Here is a 20,815-nt window from a genome sequence, read left to right as displayed (position 1 = left end):
CATGATTTACCTAGGGGCCACGCACATGATTTACCTAGGGGCCACCCACATGATTTACCTAGGGGCCACCCACATGATTTACCTAGGGGCCACGCACATGATTTACCTAGGGGCCACGCACATGATTTACCTAGGGGCCACGCACATGATTTACCTAGGGGCCACGCACATGATTTACCTAGGGGCCCGACATGATTTACCTAGGGGCCATGCACATGATTTACCTAGGGGCCACGCACATGATTTACCTAGGGGCCACGCACATGATTTACCTAGGGGCCACACACATGATTTACTTAGGGGCCACGCACATGATTTACCTAGGGGCCACGCACATGATTTACCTAGGGGCCCGCACATGATTTACCTAGGGGACCCCTGGTCCAGCTGAGCTCCTACATGTTGCCCAGACCCTTCTTGTGATTCTATTTTATTCTTCTCGGCTTCTACATATTTTCCGGTTGTAAAGGTCAATTAGTGATTGATTGCCGCCTCGCCAATGATTGTAACAACCCTACTTTTCATGTTCTCTGCAGGCAGTAAATCGCTCCTGTCACCATGGAAACTGAGGTAGACTTATATTATCCTTAAAATTTAGCAAAATATGTTTCCAAAATAGACAATTTCTTTTAAAGATAACATGGTGAGTGGCTTAAAGGGGCCCTTTGGGGCAAAACTTGGTGGACAGCAAAAAGGGCCACTCCAGGCTGAACATGGTGGGCCGGTTAAAGGGGCACTCCAGGGCACAACTTGGTGAAAACTATGTTATACCTAGTGGAAGGGGTGTTGCATGACATAGGAAGTCATGTGTCATCCTCCGCCCCTCTGACTCTTTAATAGACATAACATATTGGATAAAACTTGCCCAGACAGTTCCTCGGGGGCGTTCCCATCTCAGACATTTAAAGCAAAACCACCTCTCTTAGATGTAGGCCCCATGTCTCCAACCTCCACTTGTGCCGCTCCATTCACTCAGTGACCATTGACCTTCATCCTTGTGGTCCCAGCATCTCAGGGACCCCTACCAATTACCCCTATCATCTATCGACGGGATTCGGTGTGCACCCCTTGTATCTAGTGGTCCAATCGGCACCCCTATAAATGATATAATCACGGGGTGTTGATTGGTTGTAAAGGCAGCCTAAGGCTTGTTCTGGGCCTCAATGCCATCTATGACTCGGCTAATGATGCAGTCTGCCTATGACAGGCTGTACCAATAGAGCGCCGAATGCGGAATTGACTGAACTATTAAATGATCACATTCTTGATCTTACATGGTGAACAGCGTACACACGCTTTTGACCATCACATCACATTACAAACTTTATTTAGTGATCAAAAAGTTAAAACTATGCAAAAGTACTACCAGGGATCTGGAAAAGCTGAGTAATAATCCATATGGGATGATTGGCAGCCATATTGGTTAACTTTACATTTATGTTGTCTTATAGGAAATATTACAAATGACTTACAGAGTCCCTCATGATGCTGAGACACGTCCTCTTGAACAGGATACAGAACTGGGTAAGGCAGCTGGCAGAGAAGCTGTGACACCCCTCTGTGGGCGACGAGTCCTGAAACCAGAACATTTCAGGAGAAAAATTATTCAACACTGTTAAAAATGCACTCCAGGTTTTTTTTTTTTTTTGCCCATATGACGCGCATTCTCCAACACTACATGGTCAGTGGAAGTGGTCAGTCCTAGGTCAGCTGACTGCCCTCCAGCTCTATCTGTATACTGCAGCTGCTGCTATCTCTATTGGAAGTTTCGTCCCCTATTTACCTCATCAGATTGTTTGTGCCACAGGAATGGGTTGGGCTCAGTCTCCCCACAATGGTCCCTTTTCTGGTCAGTCCCACAGATCTCCTGAACAGCTCTGACAAGTCGTGGATTCTGGTCTCCGTACTCTCCAGAAGCCACCTCCATTACTGTGGATGAAGAGGAGCAGAGCATAGATCAGGATCATATCATGGTATTACATTGGTACAAGACTTATTCTTTCCAGTGTTCTGCTGGTGGGGTCACTGTGTGCATACATTACATTACTTATCCTGTACTGATCCTGAGTTATATCCTGTATTATACTCCAGAGCTGTACTCACTATTCTGCTGGTGAGGTCACTGTGTACATACATTACATTACTTATCCTGTACTGATCCTGAGTTATATCCTGTATTATACTCCAGAGCTGTACTCACTATTCTGCTGGTGAGGTCACTGTGTACATACATTACATTACTTATCCTGTACTGATCCTGAGTTATATCCTGTATTATACTCCAGAGCTGTACTCACTATTCTGCTGGTGAGGTCACTGTGTACATACATTACATTACTTATCCTGTACTGATCCTGAGTTATATCCTGTATTATACTCCAGAGCTGTACTCACTATTCTGCTGGTGGGGTCACTGTGTACATACATTACATTACTTATCCTGTACTGATCCTGAGTTATATCCTGTAGATCTTTTATTAAAAAATATAAAACATTACAAAAAGAACGAACATCACCATAACAATAATACAAACAACATACACCTGTATAATATATACAAAAATGAGTCCATATTAGTCCAAAAATGTCCAACCAAGTATCTTCTGGTCCAGCCTCATTCTCACCAAACACACCGCTATAATAACAACAACTACTAAACACTCTACAATAATAATAATACTTACAGTAATAATAATAACAACAATAATAACTAAAAACTGGTCCGGTTGCATTTCCCCACCCAAAATAATAAATATAATAAATATGTGTCAAACCACCAACAAACACCGCAAACAGAAAAACAGAATATACAAAGTTTTTTTATTTTTTTTTAATTTTTTTAATTTTTTTATTTTTTTTTTTGGCCCTGAGCTGGTCCCGCATCCCATGCCCCCAGTACATGATAACAGACGTCCATGAACCAGTCCAGTATTTTTTTTTTTTTTTTTAATAAAAGGTCCCACACAGAAACCCCCCTCCCCCCATCTACCCACCACCCAACCTAACACTAAACCCCAACACAACACAACCCCTAGAAAAAAAAACAATATATATACATATATACATAAATGTACAAACAAAACAAATATATACAAAATAATACAAACTATACAAACCAAACAACAAACAACAATAAGGCTTTTCAATCACACAAACCCCTAAAGCTCAAGTTCAGTGCCTGCAAGCCCTATATCACCATATATCTACAGCACAAAACAAAAGACTAATGTGCCAGCATCAGCCCACCACCAGGGGGAGACAACAGGCTAAGGCACTTTAAAGGCAGAGCCCCTCCACAGATGAGAGGCCCTGCCAGCACCCAGCCTCTCGTACTCCAGAGAACGCACCTTCACCAGGTCACCAAGAATGTTCCTAACCACCTCACCCACAGGGAGGATTTTACGCTGCGTCGACACTAAACACCGTGCGTTCCACGTGTAATACCTGACCACTGAGCTGACTAGGAATAAAGTGCACTGGTCCCAGCCTCCAAGGTTTCTGAATGCCCCATAGGCCCATTCCGCATAGGAGAGACTGGCCAGCCGAGGCCAACCAATGGAAGCGCCCACCCTGTTGTAAACCTCTGTGTTAAAGGGACAATGAAGCAGAAAATGCTCCATGCTTTCCAGCATGCCTCCACACTCTTCGCGGGGACATCCCCGGTCATCAGAGCTCCTGCACTTCAGATTGTCCCTCACACACAGTTTCCCATGGAAGCAGCGCCAAGTCAAGTCCCAAAACTTCAAGGGGATCCTGATAGAATTCAAAAGCTCTAAACCCACCTCCAGATCCCGACTTGGGCAGTCCTTGAGCGCCAATGGCCTCTGGAAATGAGAAGACAGGACCCTCTTGTCAAGGAATTTCCTCGACAGAGTCCTAATCTCCCACATCCCCAGACCCCACCGACGAATAACCTTCAGAGCCGGGGTAGCGTAAGCCGGGAGATGTCCGTGTGGTGTGCGAAGATCCTTCACTTGCCCTCCTGTCTCCCATTCCTGGAAGAAAGGCCGAAACCATCCCCTACAGGAGGATACCCACGGAGGAGCCCTCTCTGACCAGAGGTTTGCTATATTGGTCTTAAGAAAGGTATTCACTAGGAACACCACAGGGTTGACCATACACAACCCCCCTAGTCTCCTCGTACGGTAAGTAACCTCCCTCTTCACTAGGTTCAGTCTATTCCCCCATAACATTTGGAAGAACACACTGTAGACCCGGGTCCAAAGAGGTTCTGGCAACATGCATACACTGCCCAGATATATCAGCAAAGGGAGCAGGAAAGTTTTCATCAGGTTAACCCTTTCCCGGAGGGTCAAAGACCAACCCTTCCACTGATCCACCTTTTGAGCGGCGATCTTAAGCCTGCTGTCCCAGTTTTGTTTGGGGTAATCCCCTTGACCAAATTCGATGCCGAGGACTTTTGCGGATTCCTGGGGCTCTGGAAGGGCGTCCGGGAGATTAAAATCAGGATCTCCCCCTCCCAGACAGAGACTCTCGCACTTATCCTGATTGATCTTGGACCCGGATACCTCCGAGTAGCGGTCCACCTCTGACACCACCCATCTGCCCTCCTCTTGTGAGGAGACAAACACGGTGATATCATCAGCATACGTAACCACCCTCAGAGCCGAATCCGGCACCGCCAGGTCCATTCTCACCCCCGCCAACGGTCCACAACCAATCCTTCTAAGGAAAGGATCGATTGCAAACACGTACAGCAAAGGGCTCAAAAGACAACCCTGACGGACACCAGACCCAACCTCAAAAGAGCGGCCAATCCAACCATTCACAAGCGGGAAACTCTCTGCCCCTACATACAAGATCTTAAGCCAATCAACAAACCCCCCAGGCAGGCCATATCTCAGAAGGACAGACCAGAGGTATTCATGGTTAACCCGATCAAATGCTTTTGCCTGATCCAAGGACAGCAAGTACCCCTTCCAGTGGCCAGCCCTACCCTGCTCCACAGCCTCTCGGACACTGAGCACAGCACTGAATGTACTGCGGCCCGGAACAGAGCAATGCTGAGCCCCCGAAAGGAGCCGGGGTGCAAACTCCACCAGCCGGTTAAACAGCACTTTTGCCAGAATCTTTCTGTCCGCATTGAGAAGTGCTATGGGACGCCAATTCTCAATGTGGGACGGGTCTTTACCCTTTGACAGGATGATCAGCGCTGACCTCCTTATTGACTTTGGCAGAGTGCCCGAGGATAGACACTCATTAAAAACCGCAGTCAAGAGGGGAACCAAAGTGTCCTTAAAGGTCTTATAGAACTCAGATGTTAAGCCATCCGGACCGGGTGACTTCTTGAGGGCAAGCCCATCAATAGCCATCCTGACTTCCTCTTCCCGGATCATCTCTGTCAAAACGTCAAGAGAGGGGTCTACTCCTGGTTCAGGGATGGTTTCAGCCAAGAAAGCTGATACCTTATCTCGATCTAGATCCTTCCTTCCCAAGAGGTGCGAGTAGAAGGATCTGACGACCTCCAGGATCCCTGATCTGGACCTTTTCAAGGATCCTGTACTATCAATCAGTCCTGAGACTATTTTACTATTCACTGACATCTTGCAGTTTCTGTAAGGGTCGGGCGAGCGGTACTTCCCGTAATCCCTCTCAAAAACCAAAGATGCGTGCCTATCGTACTGGCACTTCATCAGCAAGGACTTCACTCTGGAGATATCCTCTCGGCTACCTCCAGTCGAGACAAGGTTCTCAAGTTTCTTCCTCAGGCCCTGGTACAAGCGGTACCTATTTAGGCTTCTGAGGCCCGAGAGCTGGCGGAAGAATCTTGCAACCCTTTCCTTGAAGATCTCCCACCACTCTGACTTACTGTTACAAAGGCCCAGCAATGGTACCTGGCTCTGAAGAAAATCCTCAAAGGACTGTCTTATCTCCGCTTCTTCCAAGAGAGACGAATTCAGCTTCCAATAGCCTCTGCCCATCCGGGGGGTCTCTGTGACATTCAGAGAAAACAAAATTAAACAGTGATCGGAGAACTCCACCTCAACAACAGACACTGCTGAAGAGACGGCTTCCTCCTTTAAATAAAACCTGTCTATCCTAGACCTACAACTACCCCTATGATAGGTGAATCCCGTGTGGCCTGGGGTGTGCCGGATGTGGACATCCACCAGGCGAGCCTCACTCGCTATGCTATTAAGGGCGACGCTATCATAAGTCAGCTTGTCTCTGGCACCTCCCCTGTCTTGGGGCCTCGTGACAGCATTAAAGTCCCCTCCAAAGACCACCTGCCGACTTGTAAAAAGATAGGGCTTGATCCTCATAAAGAGGCACTTCCGGTCCCACTTAGACTGTGGGCCGTAGATGTTAATAAGGCGAAGTTCTTGTCCCCTCATGAGGACATCTAAGATCAGGCACCTCCCCATTTCTAACTCGATAACCCGTCGGCATTCTACCGCTGCGGTAAAAAGGACCGCCACTCCGCTATACGGCTCGGCCCCAAGAGACCAGTAGGAGGGCCCATTCCTCCACTCTCTTTTAGCCTTGTAGATAGATGACATATCTGTTAGCCTGGTCTCCTGCAAAAATAAAATATCAGCATTAATATGGGCAAAAAAATCATAGGCCGCAAATTGAGCTGTATCTGACTTAATGCTGGCAACATTAATGGATGCCAGAGTCAACGGAGAGGGTGCCGCCATCAAGGGTGATTGAGTTAGACAGCTTTCTTTTTCCCACTCCCCTTCTCACCCTCCACATCAGAAGAACTCTTCACCCTCTTTAGAGAAATAGAAGTGTCCATCTCACCAGACGTCGTTTTACTTTCCTCGTCTCCGGATTCTAGGCCAGTCCCTTCCCCCGAGGACATAACCTCCCCAGGGGAAGAGGACTCGGCGCCCCCTGGAAGCCCCTCTGCCACCTCCCCCTCAGCCTCCCCTTCCGAAGAAGAGGAGGAGATGTCCCTGAGGGGTCGGAATCGATTGGAAAGGCCAACCAGAGGGGAGTCAATTTTGCCTTCCTTTGGCACCTGGACCAGGGTGGGAGAAGATCTCAAATCTCCCTTTTTTTTTTTACTTGTACCCCGCTTTCGTGTCTCCTTCTGCCATCCCACATCATCCTCCTCCACGCTATCTGAGGAGATGGCACCTTCCTCATTCTGGATCCTCCTGACCTCCTCATTCAGCTCGCCATCCCTCAGGGTCTCAGCAGCAAGGTTGGCCTCTGGGACAGAATGAGAGGTCGTCCCAGTAACCCGGGCTTTCCCCATCACCCTATCCCTTTGGCGTTTATCAAGACGTCTTAGTTGGGCTGGTGTCTTTCTCTTGCTGTTCCTCACTGACCCCTCAGTTCCTCCAACCCTGCTAGTCCCCTCCCCAGCAGATTCCGGCTCGTGACCTTCACCCGCTGGGGACAAGACTGCATTAGCGAAAGAACGAGGGCAACGACTGAATGGGTGACCTAAGTCACCACACAGGTGACACCTAATCTCTGCACAAGATGCGGCAAGATGGCCTACACCCCCACACAAGGCACATTTCTGCACCGTACAGTTTGCACTGAAGTGTGTGGGGTCACCACATCTGTGACAGAGCTTCGGCTGACCCCGGTAGAAAATCTGGATACGATCCCTGCCGAGAAAGGCAGAGGATGGAATATGGGTAACTGTATTTCCTGAACGTTTAAGTTTTACCAAAAACGTCCAGGCTCCTGACCAGATGCCAAACTCGTCCCTGTTCTTCTGCGGGACCCCCATTACCTCGCCATACCGTCCTAACCAGGTGATGATGTCAACACAAGAGAGTGATTCGTTACGGGTCAAAACGGTCACTCTCTTGATTTCGTTTTGACGAGACAATGCCTGTACGGCAAAGTCTCGCCAGCCGGGCTCATTCTTTACCAATTCATAATTCGACCAGAAAAGCTCAAGCCCCTCTGGCCGAACAAAACTGATATCGAATTCAGGAGCACCGTAGGGATGTATCAAGGCAAAGATATCAACTGCCTTGAAGCCCATCTTTAGCAAGAGCTCAACCACTTTGGTCCTTGAAGGACACATATCTTCGCCCTGCCACCGAAGACGGACCACATTCCTACGGTTACTACCTGCCCCGGCTGTTGGGAGGGACCACACAGTATCGCCCCCTCTTTCCTCTCGGAAGGCAGAGAGACCGTGTCTCTCTATCCAGAAGGACAGATCAACTGCTCTACCCTCTACATTAATCGACCTTTCCCCCTTTTTCAGAGCTTCCAGGAGACGTCGCTGCAATAAACCGTCCCTAGAGTCAGGAGACGAGGAAAGTATTCTACTTCCCCCAGCAGTGACATTGGCATAACTCCTATGATCTGTCACCACTGGGGGGGCAACCGGACCAGACCCTACACCTACACCACTTCTAATGACAACATCCCCACCACCCTCAATAACAACATTAGCACTTCCCCCAACAACATTGTTTCCAATAACATCATCTGTAGTCCCATCAACACCCCTAATTTCAGCAACAGCAAAATCACCTTCTCCAATAACATTAACCTCCATCCGCTCCCCAGTCATACACCCCGTACCCCCATTTACCTTCTCATTCACACTGGCTGGACCAGAAACAGATAATCCGGCAAACGATGACGATGATGACATCTTTTCCCGTTTTGCCTCAGCATCACGGGGCACTAGGGCTGGGACAACCTCCGCTGGCCCTTTAAGGGACCGGGCAGCATGCTTGCCCGGTCTAGAGGAGGCCCCAGCCCTGTTCTTATTAGTGCCCTCCGCCTCATCAGCATCATCTCCAGTCTTTTCATGGCGCCGCTGATCAATGGGATCAGCGGCACCAATACAAAACAAACGTTTTTCTTCACTTTTGGGAGTGTCCGTTATGCCCTTTACTACCTCCGGCACTGAGTCACCCCCCTCTCCCACAGGGGAGCGAACTACAGCACCGGAGTCTGCCTCTCTGCCCACTGCATGGCCGCCCTCACTGTACGGCCTTTCGGCCGATGCCTTCTCTGCTCCATCCCTGCTACTGCAAACAGGCATGGAGCTCTGCGCCCTTTTAGTATCTGTACTCTCCCCGCACCTTTGCACCGAGTCCACCACAGAACACGGGCTGGGCTGGGTAACGGGGCTTGCACAATGAGCTGACCCTGCGGCCGACTCAGGATTTACAGGGAGGGGAGTGTAGATGTAACTCACCACTTCTTGCTGCTTTGGCTTGGTCTTCTTTTTCTTCTTACCCCCAGGTGCCTCATTTGGGAGCTCATCTCCAAACACCAGGTTCTGAGGACACACTGGGGATTCCAGCATGCGGATCTGGGCCATTAGCGCCCCTCCCTGGTAGCTGCTGTCACTGTCCTCCCCTGAGTCGGCAGGTGATACTGCTGGTTGCTGTGCAGGGGGCCCACTGTACGGGGCCTGCTGCTGTTGCCGCAGGCCACCAGGTGGATCTGGCTGTAGTTCTTCCTCCATCTCCTCCGCATCATCCACCTGGCTCTCAGGTTGCAGCCCCATCAACCTTTTATTTTTATCTTCTTCTTTCACCCTGAAGCGCTCCTCATTTTCCAGTTTCTCTTTAAATGGACCACTCTTCTCCAATAATTCGGCTCTCCTCTCCTGCAAAACTTGTATTTCAGACATTAGTGTCTTTATCTGCCCCTGGATCTCTGTCTTTTTCCTTTTTGGAGTAATCTTGGCCTTGGCACCGGCACACCGCAGTTCCTCTCGGAGCCTCCTGATGGCCTTACAGGCGTCTTCATACTCACGGAGGTGACTTTTTACCCGGGAGGTATAGGTGGAAATAGACTCCCGGGTCCTCAGCACTCCCCAGCCTTCCTCACTGAGGTCGGCTTCACCTCCGTGAGCACTCTGCCTTCTTCCAGACAAACCCAGCTTTCCGCTGGCTGCACCCAGCTTTTCCGAGGAGGATCCAGCCTTGCAGCTTCTCACCTCTGTCGGGGGAGTTGGAGAAGCATTGCTGCGACTCCTAGTAGAACGCCTCACCCCCAAATCCTCCGATGTACAGGCCGCTTGCTGGCTTCTACTGCTCCCCTGCGGCCTAGTCCGAGGAGCAGAAGCCTGGGCCTCGCCTCCCTCACTCATGCCTGGAAACCCACTCCCTCCCTGGGGAGGAGGAAGCAGGCCCCAGGTGGAACAGATGGTAATTCCCTGGAGCTCAGGAGACACAGCAGACACACACAGCACAGCTGAAGCACGACCACACCCGCAACTAATTGGTCAGCACTCCAGAGCTGTACTCACTATTCTGCTGGTGAGGTCACTGTGTACATACATTACATTACTTATCCTGTACTGATCCTGAGTTATATCCTGTATTATACTCCAGAGCTGTACTCACTATTCTGCTGGTGAGGTCACTGTGTACATACATTACATTACTTATCCTGTACTGATCCTGTTATATCCTGTGCTATACTCCAGAGATGTACTCACTATTCTGCTGTCAGTGTTACTTTTTTCTACATAAATAATGTAATGTGTATAACTTAGCTTTTGTATAGATGAACCCTCTATAAGGAAACAAACCACTGCTGGTTGTATGCACATGCTGAGAGTAGTAGTTCTTCCGCAACCAGACAGCCACAGGTTGCAGACTACAGTAGTACTCACAGTGTTGTTGTATGAGGCTCAATAGTTTACTACAGGGAAAGTTCTAGAACACGTGTTACTCACTGAAGTCTGCCGGGTTGTGATAGGTCGGGCAGTTTAATCCTAGAACCCGCAAGTACGGAACGAGATTTGACACTTTCCCACGGTAGATGCATTGTCCTTGGCTTAATACATAAAGCTGTGTATGAAAAGGAGAGAAGAAACGGGTAATGTTATCTGTTCTGCGGCTTTTCCCGGAATCTAATCCTAGAAAATATTCGCTAGCTTTAACCATTCTGAAGACGAATAAATATTCTTCACGTTGTCTTGGAAAAGAAAGTAAAAAACAAAAACGAAAAAACAAACAAAAACATGTCTCAAACTTAACCCCTTAAAGGGGTACTACGCTACTCAGAGTTTGGAACAAAATGTTCCGAATGCTTAGAGCCGGCATCGGGAGCTCGTGACGTCATAGTCCCGCCCCGTCATGATGTCACGCCCCGCCTCCTCAATGCAAGTCTATGGGAGGGGGCGTGACAGCCGTCACGCCCCCTCCCATAGGCTTGCATTGAGGGGGTGGGGTGTGACGTCATGAGGGGGCGGGGCTATGACGTCACGAGCTCTCGACGCCGGCTCTAAGCATTCGGAACATTTTGTTCCAAACACTGAGTAGTGGAGACGCCGGCTCTAAGCATTCGGAACATTTTGTTCCAAACGCTGAGTAGCGGAGTTCCCCTTTAAGAACACAGCCAATTTTATTTTTGCGTTTTTGTTTTTTCCTCCTCGCCTTCTAAAATCCATAACTCTTTTATATTTCCATCCACAGACCCATGTGAGGGCTTGTTTTTTGGTGTAACCAATTGTACTTTGCAATACCATCACTCATTTTACCTTAAAATGTTCAGCAAACCCAAAAAATTTTTCCCTGTGTGAGGAAATTTAAATGAAAACCACAATTTAGCAGATTTTGGAGGGTTTTGTTTTCACGCTGTACACTTTACAGTAAAAATGACATGTTTTCTTTATTTTGGGGGTCAATACGATTAAAATGATACCTATGGTTACATGCTTTTCTATTATTTTACTGCTTTTAAAAAATCTCAACCTCTTTTCAAAAAAATTGTATGTTTAAAATCCACCAATAACTTTCAAATTTTTCCGTATACAGGGCTGTATGAGGGCTCATTTTTTTGCGCCATGACCTGTAGTTTTTTTTAGTACCACTTTTGTGAATATGTGACTTTTTTAGTCACTTTTTATTAATTTTTTTGGGAATGAGATATGACCAAAAAGCAGCAGTTATGGACTATTTAGTTTTTTACGTTTACGCTGTTCACCGTACGGGATCATCAACATTATATTTTGATAGTTCAGACAATTACGCATGTGGCGATACCAAATATGTTTATTAAAAAAATGTTACGCTTTTTGGGGGTAAAATGGGAAAAAGGGGTGATTTACATTTTTATTGATAAGGGGATTTTTACCAATTTTTTAAAACTTTTTTTTTTTTTTTTACACTGTTTATGTCCCCATAGAGGACCATTTTAGTTTTTTACGTTTACGCTGTTCACCGTACGGGATCATCAACATTATATTTTGATAGTTCAGACAATTACGCATGTGGCGATACCAAATATGTTAATTAAAAAAATGTTACGCTTTTTGGGGGTAAAATGGTAAAAAGGGGTGATTTACATTTTTATTGATAAGGGGATTTTTACCAATTTTTTAAAACTTTTTTTTTTTTTTTACACTTTTTATGTCCCCATAGAGGACCATTTTAGTTTTTTACGTTTACGCTGTTCACCGTACGGGATCATCAACATTATATTTTGACAGTTCAGACAATTACGCATGTGGCGATACCAAATATGTTTATAAAAAAAATGTTACGCTTTTTGGGGGTAAAATGGGAAAAAGGGGTGATTTACATTTTTATTGATAAGGGGATTTTTCCCATTTTTTTAAAACTTTTTTTTTTTTTTTTAACTTTTTATGTCCCCATAGAGGACCTAGAGGACCATTTTATAGCAGTCATTTAATTGCCAACGCTGTCCAGTGCTATGCATAGGGCACAGAACTGCTCAGTATTATCGGCGATCTTCTGCTCTGGTCTGTTCAATGTCATATCAGAGCAGAAGACCTCGGGAGAGCGGGCGGAGGCAGGTGAGGGGACCTCCGGCTGCCATTTCGGATGATCGTAACCCCAACCAATATAATGCCTGCATTGCCACAGATGCCGTGATCTGTATTGATCACGGCATCTGAGGGGTTAATGGCAGACATCAGCATGATTGCCGTTGTCCGCCGGGTCCCTGGCTGCTGATAGGAGCCGGGATCTTCTGTGCATGATGCGAGCACTGGTCCGGTGCTCGCGTCATGTACAGGATGTAAATGTACGTAAATGCACCGCATCAGGACGTACATTTACGTCCATTGTCCTTAGGGGTTAAAGGGGTTGTTCTCCTTGGCCAATCTCTACTTCTAAGAAGGGACTCGTGATGATAGGCTGATAACTGGGTGTCAGTAATCAGCTGTAACATACAAGAGTTCCTGGACAATAAAGGTTAAGTTTCCTTGCAGCGCCACCACAGGAGAAATATGATATTACACTGTTCTAATTGAAATCAATGAGCTGACCATGTAATGCATAGGCATGCCCAGTCCTCCGGAGAGTGAACTCTTTGTATCTACTCCACATTTTGGATACTAGATAAAGACCCAGAATGGAGACTCCTCTGTGGCTGGAGGATAGGAAGTTATTGGTGGGGGAGGTCTGATTATATTGTTACCATTAGGAACAACTCACATGATCAAAGAGCTCAAACAGCTTGGCACTGGGCTGGTGAATGGTGCAGATTATAGTCCGGCCGCCTTGAGCCAACGATTTCATTAGGGAGACAACCTGAAAACACGAGGAACTGTCCAGTCCACTAGAAAAGATACAGAGTGATAAACAATTAGAAAAATTATATGAATCATATAAAATACTCATTAAATTAGAAATTTGGGAAGTAGATTAAATAAAAAATATGTTATTTGAAAAGAAAAATAAATATCATCCCGTATGCACAGGATAGGGGATACCTAACAGATTGATGGGGGTTCCGACTGCTAGGATCCCCACCGATCATTAAAACAAAGGTCAATTATCCCCCCGAATGAATGTGGCCCGCACGTCCATGCTCAGCCACTGTTCCATTCACTGTCTATGGGACTTCTGAACATAGCCAAGCTCAGTGCTAGGCAATGTTTAGAATTCCCATAGAGAATGAATGGAGCAGTGGCTGAGCGGCTCCCCCTAAAGGACAATTGATCCCTGTTTTTGTGATCAGCAGGGAGACCCTCACCAATCAGATAGTTATTCCTTTTCCTATATGTAGTGTCCCGGTACCAATGGTCCAGCTTCTATCCACAAGAAGTTATCATTGGGCTGAGAGACAAACGTTTGAAAAGTTATTCATGTGCATTCTACCATGGTCATTGCACACACTGAGGTATTAAAACTGTATCAGATGAATGATGCCTTGGTCCAGTGATCCTCCCAGCCAATAGTTGGGGGAAAAGTCCCTAGTCCAGCCTCCCTCTCCTTGGGAGAAGGGATGGACCCAAAAACCTGCTTTTGCCAGTGCCACATGTCTCTCAGCTATATTCTTGGTGGGCAGACTAGCCAAATTAAAGTCTAGGCCTGGGCAACATCTTTCTGGGTACAATCGTGCTTACAATAAGGTCATTAATCCTGTTCCTGTTCATGCTGTGAGGATATAGTGCTCTAGTTCTTCATTTCCAAGAAGGAGTCTTCTTCGTCAGAGACAATAAGGCTGAACAAGGATCTCTCTGCAATACACTAATCTCTTTGTTGGCCTCTTTGTCGTGTGAGTAAAGAAAAGTCTACATATATCACAATGTACTTTGGGAACAATTCTATTGACAAAAAGTATAGTTGGGTCTATAGGGAACATCAGGCTAGTTGAAGGACTACTACCCCCAGCTGACCTGCATTGCAGTTGTTCCTGTGTGCTACATGAAGATATGGGATAACTTTCCATCTTAGGATAACCCCATTAAAGCACAATTGGGATGTATCATATAGGACTAGTTATGTGAGCACCACTGGGCCATGATACATTAACACAGTCTTATTATTATTATTTTCCTTCTCTTAAAGGGGTACTCCGGTGGAAATCTTTTCTTTTTTTTTTTTTTTTTTTTTTTTTTTTTTTTTAAATCAACTGGTGCCAGACAGTTAAACAGATTTGTAAATTAAATAAAATATTAACCCCACCTCAAGGATCTTACCATCAGGTGGTACACAGTGATAATAATTGGAGACAGTTTGTTTGAAAAAGAGGCAGAAAATTGATTACAATATAATTAAACGATCAATGCATAAATAAAACATGCCTAAAAATAATAAGACAATATTATTAAAAATGTGTGTTAAAATGAATTGAATATTGCACTACTCATGTTCACCATTGGGGCTGCAATGGTAAAAATGGAACACTGCTATTGGTTATTGAAGCGCTCTTTGTAGTTTTAATAATGTCCGTTAGTTCAGTAATTCTAGTTCTCCGGCAGTTTAGATGATCCAACATATGATGTTAAATAATAGATATAGGATGGATAATAAACAGTCTCTGTGGATGACCAATACTAATCGCCTACAATGGATCATAATATTATATCTCACCAGCCTCCGATATCATTCGTCTACTGAGGAAGGGGTCGGAGTAAGTACCCTGAAACGCGTCTAAAGCTTCCTATATAATATAGCACTAAAAAAGAGACGCACTGCTATCTGTCTATAACCTGTATCAATGCCGGCTTCATTCATCAAAAGAGATCCGCTGACCACACCTGATCCTCCGTCTTGCATCGGGTATGCCGTTTGCTGAGCCACGAGTTTCTCGCTTCTAATCCCTGGCCTGTGTTTGGGAACGCTGATGGCTGAACCACCAGTGTTTTCCTGCCGGAGTCCCATCTCCAAGCCGTCTCGTGAGTAACCGTCCTATACAGCACACACAGAGCCTGCAGTTGCCCAGAGTGACCCCAGCGCCCGTACCATTACAACAGCCGCAGGACTTTGCATACAGTTCGTCGCAGCACGAGACCAGCGGCCGGAGGTCCGGTGAGATATAATATAATAATCCATTGTAGGCGATTAGTATTGGTCATCCACAGAGACTGTTTATTATCCATCATATATCTATTATTTAAAGGGGTTCTGGTGCCAGAAAGTTAAACAGATTTGCAAATGACTTCTATTAAAAATCTTCATCCTTCTAGTACTTATTAGCTGCTGAATACTACAGAGGAAATTCTTTTCTTTTTGGAACACAGTGCTCTCTGCTGAAATCATGACCACAGTGCTCTCTGCTGACATCTCTGTCCATTTTAGGAACTGTCCAGAGCAGCATATGTTTGCTATGGGGATTTTCTCCTACTCTGGACAGGTCCTAAAATGGACAGAGATGTCAGCAGAGAGCACTGTGGTTGTAACAGAAAAAAAAATCCAAAGAGAAAAGAATTTCCTCTGTAGCATACAGCCGCTAATAAGTACTGGAAGGATTAAGATTTTTATTTTTTTTTTAATAGAAGTCATTTACAAATCCGTTTACCTTTCTGGCACCAGTTGATTTAAAAAAAAAAAAAATTAAAAAAAAAGTTTTCCACCGGAGTACCCCTTTAATCTATTCCTTGTATCGTCTCATCCATACATAGAAGGAGCCTGTGCAATCATTTTTTCCTGGGCCTCTTTGAGCCTTTATCCGGCTCTGGATCTACAAATGTAGAACGCGCTGTGGGGTAAAGCCTTGTACTAAGCAATAAGCGCCGACCTATAAGACGCGGCACACGAAGCCTCCCCTGACCCATTTTCCTGATTACTACTTTAATTAGAAGTGAACGGATTAAAAGATTACAAGTTTTCTCTGTTCTCGCGCAAAACGCCGCCAAGACTCCTCGATAGAGTAAGAAGCCGATTTGAATCTAGAAAAAGAATTTGCTGCTACATTGTAAGCGAAACAGGATGAAGTTATTCTTCCCATTCGGGTTTCACTTTCACATTAGTGATGATCCATTTACTATTTGGCTTACCGTATTTTTCGCCGTATAAGACGCACTTTTTCTTCCCCAAAACTGGGGGGAAAAAGTCGGTGCGTCTTATACGGCGAATACACCCCTATCGCGGCAGTCCCTGTGGCCATCAACGGCCGGGACCCGCGGCTAATACAGGACATCACCGATCGCGGTGATGCTCTGTATTAACCCTTCAGACGCGGCGATCAAAGCTGACCGCCGCGTCTGAAGGGAAAGTGACACTAACCCGGCTGTTCAGTCGATTTCACCGCGGCGGTCCCAAACAGCCCGACTGAATAGCCGGGTTAGTGCTTACAGGACACCGGGAGGGACCTTACCTGCCTCCTCGGTGTCTTCTCCGTTCAGGGATCCCCTGTATGGCCGGCGCTCTCCTTCCTCGTCATCACGTCGTCGCGTACGTGCGTCGGCGTGCGTAACGACGTGATGGCGGCGACGGAGAGCGAGGATACCCGGCCGGCAGCAGAGACGTTCCGGAGCGACGGGGACAGCGATGGAGCGACATCCAGGGCAGCGGTGACGGGTCCGGAGCGGCGGGGACACGTGAGTATTACCTCCTATGCAGTGGTCTTCAATCTGCGGACCTCCAGATGTTGCAAAACTACAACTCCCAGCATGCCCGGACAGCCGTTGGCTGTCCGGGCATGCTGGGAGTTGTAGTTTTGCAACATCTGGAGGTCCGCAGGTTGAAGACCACTATTGGGTTAAAAATCTTGCCGCAGCCCTAACTTGAAGCAGGAAACTTACTGTAAGCCTGCCCGTGTGAATGCACCCTGTACATTCACCTGGGGGGGGCAAACCTCCAGCTGTTTCAAAACTACAACTCCCAGCATGTACTGACAGACCGTGCATGCTGGGAGTTGTAGTTTTGCAACAGCTGGAGGCACACTGGTTGGAAAACCTTCAGTTAGGTTCTGTTATCTAACTCAGTATTTTCCAACCAGTGTGCCTCCAGCTGTTGCAAAACTACAACTCCCAGCATGTACTGATCACCAAAGGGCATGCTGGGAGATGTAGTTATGCAACAGCTGGAGGTACGCAATTACAACTCCCAGCATGTCGAGACAGCTGTTTGGGCATTCTGGGATTTGCAGTTTTGCAACATCTGGAGGGCTACAGTTTTAGAGAACACTGCAAAGTGATCTCCAAACTGTGGTCCTCCATCTGTTGCAAAACTACAAATCCCAGCATGCCCAAACAGCTGTCTGGGCATGCTGGGAGTTGTAGTTTTGCAACATCTGGAGGGCTACAGTTAGAGACCACTGTATAATGGCCTCAAACTGTACCCTCCAGATGTTGCTAGGCAACTCACCGGCTTCTGTAGGATCCAGCCGCACGACGTCGCCGCCCGCCAATCTCCGTCGTCGCCCGCCGATCTCCGCCGCCGCCCGCAGCCTCCGGATCGGTAAGTGGATATTCGACGCCGGTCCCTGTCGGGTTTCCCCGTCCTGCCCCGCCTATTGTGGGTGGGCAGGACGGTGAAAACGAAAGTAAACCCCCCCCCCCGCTGCCGATCTGCTATTGGTGGTCGCGTCTAGACCACCAATAGCAGGGATAGGAGGGGGGGGCACCCATGCCACCTCACTCCTATACCTTCAGGGGGATTGTGGGTGTCATGGACACGCGCGATCCCCCTTCTATTCCGGGTCACCGGGTCACCATAGACCCGTAATGGCCCGGAATGGCGCAAATCGCAAGTGTGAATTCACTTGCAATTTGCCGCGATCGCCGACATGGGGGGGGGGGGGGGTTTGACTGGGCCTTTGCACGGGATGACTGCTGAATGATTTCAGCAGGCATCCCGGTCCGATCTCTGCCCGGTGCGCGGCGGGGGCCGGAATTTTCTTTGACGTACGCGTACGTCATGGGTCCTTAAGTACCAGGGTGTCGTGACGTAGGGTCCTTAAGGGGTTAAGGAGGGCCCCAAAAGGCAGGGACAGAGGTCTGAGGGAGCTCAGGTCACACTTATCCCTACCCGACGTGACATACAATCTGCTGGAAGATGAAGCCAGCCCCCCTCCCTTATATCCTCAGGTCATACAAGATGGTTTCCAGATTTAAAGGGGACTCACCTGGTGGGTTCATCGAAGAACATCACAGGAGGATTGTTCACCAGTTCTAGGGCGATGGCCAAACGTTTCCTCTGACCCCCGGAGAGGCACCCTGTCCTGGTGTCTGCACACGGCAACAACCCCAGCGCTGTCAGGATTTCCTTTACCTGAAATGTAAGAAAATTGATCGCCATTATTTATTTATTTATTTATTTATTTAAATTTGAGCCAGATACCGAAATATGTTCTTTTTTTTTTTTTATCTGTTTTTATTTTCATGTACATTATTATGGGCAGCCATCTTAGACTGAAGCTTTACCATCCGTATAAATAGGAAACATGTCCGGGCATACTCTCTGCTCCCAAGGCAAACTAAAGAAATCCCCTCCTATATATAGGTGGGGGCAGGGCTTTCTTTACACACACATATATATATATATATATATATATATATATATATATATATATATATAGGTGGGGGCAGGGCTTTCTTTACACACACACATATATATATATATATATATATATAGATGGGGGCGGGGCTTTCTTTACACACACACACACATATATATATATATTTATATAGGTGGGGCTTTCTTTACACACACACACACACATATATATATATATATATATATATATATATATATAGGTGGGGCGGGGCTTTCTTTACACACACACATATATATATATATATATATATATATATATAGGTGGGGCTTTCTTTACACACACACACACACACACACATATATATATATATATATATATATATATATATTTATATATATATATAGGTGGGGCGGGGCTTTCTTTACACACACACATATATATATATATATATATATTTCTCAACTTTTTTTCTACTAATATCAATTTTGCGTACGCGTGACTTTTGATCACTTTCAAGTATTTTTATTTTTTTCCGTTTTTTTTATATGCCCAAAAATCACCAAATTTGACTTGTGTTTGGATTTTTTTTATTTTTTATTTATTTATTTGCATTTATGCAGTTCAGACATGTTCCGTTCAGGGATCCCCTGTATGGCCGGCGCGCTTCTTCCTCGTCATCACGTCGTTGCGTACGAGCGTCGGCGTGCGTAACGACGTGATGGCGGCGACGGAGAGCGAGGCTACCCGGCCGGCAGCAGAGACGTTCCGGAGCGACGGGGACACGGCGACAGTGATGGAGCGACATCCAGGGCAGCGGTGACGGGTCCGGAGCGGCGGGGACACGTGAGTATTACCTCCTATGCAGTGGTCTTCAATCTGCGGACCTCCAGATGTTGCAAAACTACAACTCTCATCATGCCCGGACAGCCGTTGGCTGTCCGGGCATGCTGGGGGTTGTAGTTTTGCAACATCTGGAGGTCCGCAGGTTGAAGACCACTATTGGGTTCAAAAACTTTATTTTTTTAGATTTTGCACCTATAAATTGGGTGCATCTTATACGCCGGTGCGTCCTATAGGACGAAAAATACGGTGTATATATATATATATATATATATATATATATATATATATATATAAGCAAAAAGGGCGATGCAGCACACTCAAAGGAAAAGTAAATCTGTGGGTGCAAGCAGTCTTAGGGACCCCGGTCCTGGGTCCAAAACTTGTAGAAAAAAGGAGGCGGCTGCAGCGCACCAGAGTATCACAAAATGAAAAAAGTGTTGATTCCAGCTAAAAATAAGACGTTTCTGTTTAGCTGGAATAAACACTTTTTTCATTTTGTGATACTCTGGTGTGCTGCAGCTGCCTCCTTTTACATATACATATATATATATATATATATATATATATATATATATATATATATATATATTGTAAAAATGGTAGGGGAATATGCAAATCAGCTCATTACATCACCTTTTCAGGCGATGTTCCCTGGTATCAGCTTAGCTCCAGTCACGGAATATAAAAAGCTAATCGGGATTAATGCCAAACCAGAACTCTCTCTCCAGAAGGAAAGAGCACCCATCTGCAGACAGCTGTTTCAGGGTAATTTAACTCATACTCATCCCGTTTAGTTGGTCTAAGGCCCCTCATCTCAGCCAAGCCAGATTACCCTGCTCTGTACTGACGAGGGGCAAGTACCCCG

General features: G+C 46.4%; 1 protein-coding gene across 3 annotated transcripts in view; it reads right to left on the bottom strand.

Annotated features, from left to right (window-relative positions):
* Positions 1–20,815, bottom strand: part of ABCG1 (ATP binding cassette subfamily G member 1) — a 197,910-nt gene that overhangs the window by 60,423 nt on the left and 116,672 nt on the right. For all 3 annotated transcript variants that reach the window (XR_008889125.1, XM_056559732.1, XM_056559730.1), the window contains exons 6-10: positions 18,736–18,881; positions 13,374–13,497; positions 10,646–10,760; positions 1,784–1,929; positions 1,473–1,574 (exon numbers count right to left, since the gene is read on the bottom strand). Coding sequence is in view for 2 of the 3 variants with exons in the window: in XM_056559732.1 (XP_056415707.1) it covers positions 1,473–1,574; positions 1,784–1,929; positions 10,646–10,760; positions 13,374–13,497; positions 18,736–18,881 (633 nt within the window). In the remaining variant the exon portion in view is untranslated. The remainder of the gene's footprint in view (positions 1–1,472; positions 1,575–1,783; positions 1,930–10,645; positions 10,761–13,373; positions 13,498–18,735; positions 18,882–20,815) is intronic.

This window comes from Hyla sarda, chromosome 2, assembly GCF_029499605.1.
Source record: "Hyla sarda isolate aHylSar1 chromosome 2, aHylSar1.hap1, whole genome shotgun sequence".
Classification (NCBI taxonomy): domain Eukaryota; kingdom Metazoa; phylum Chordata; class Amphibia; order Anura; family Hylidae; genus Hyla; species Hyla sarda.
This window is presented reverse-complemented; position numbering and strand designations above follow the sequence as displayed.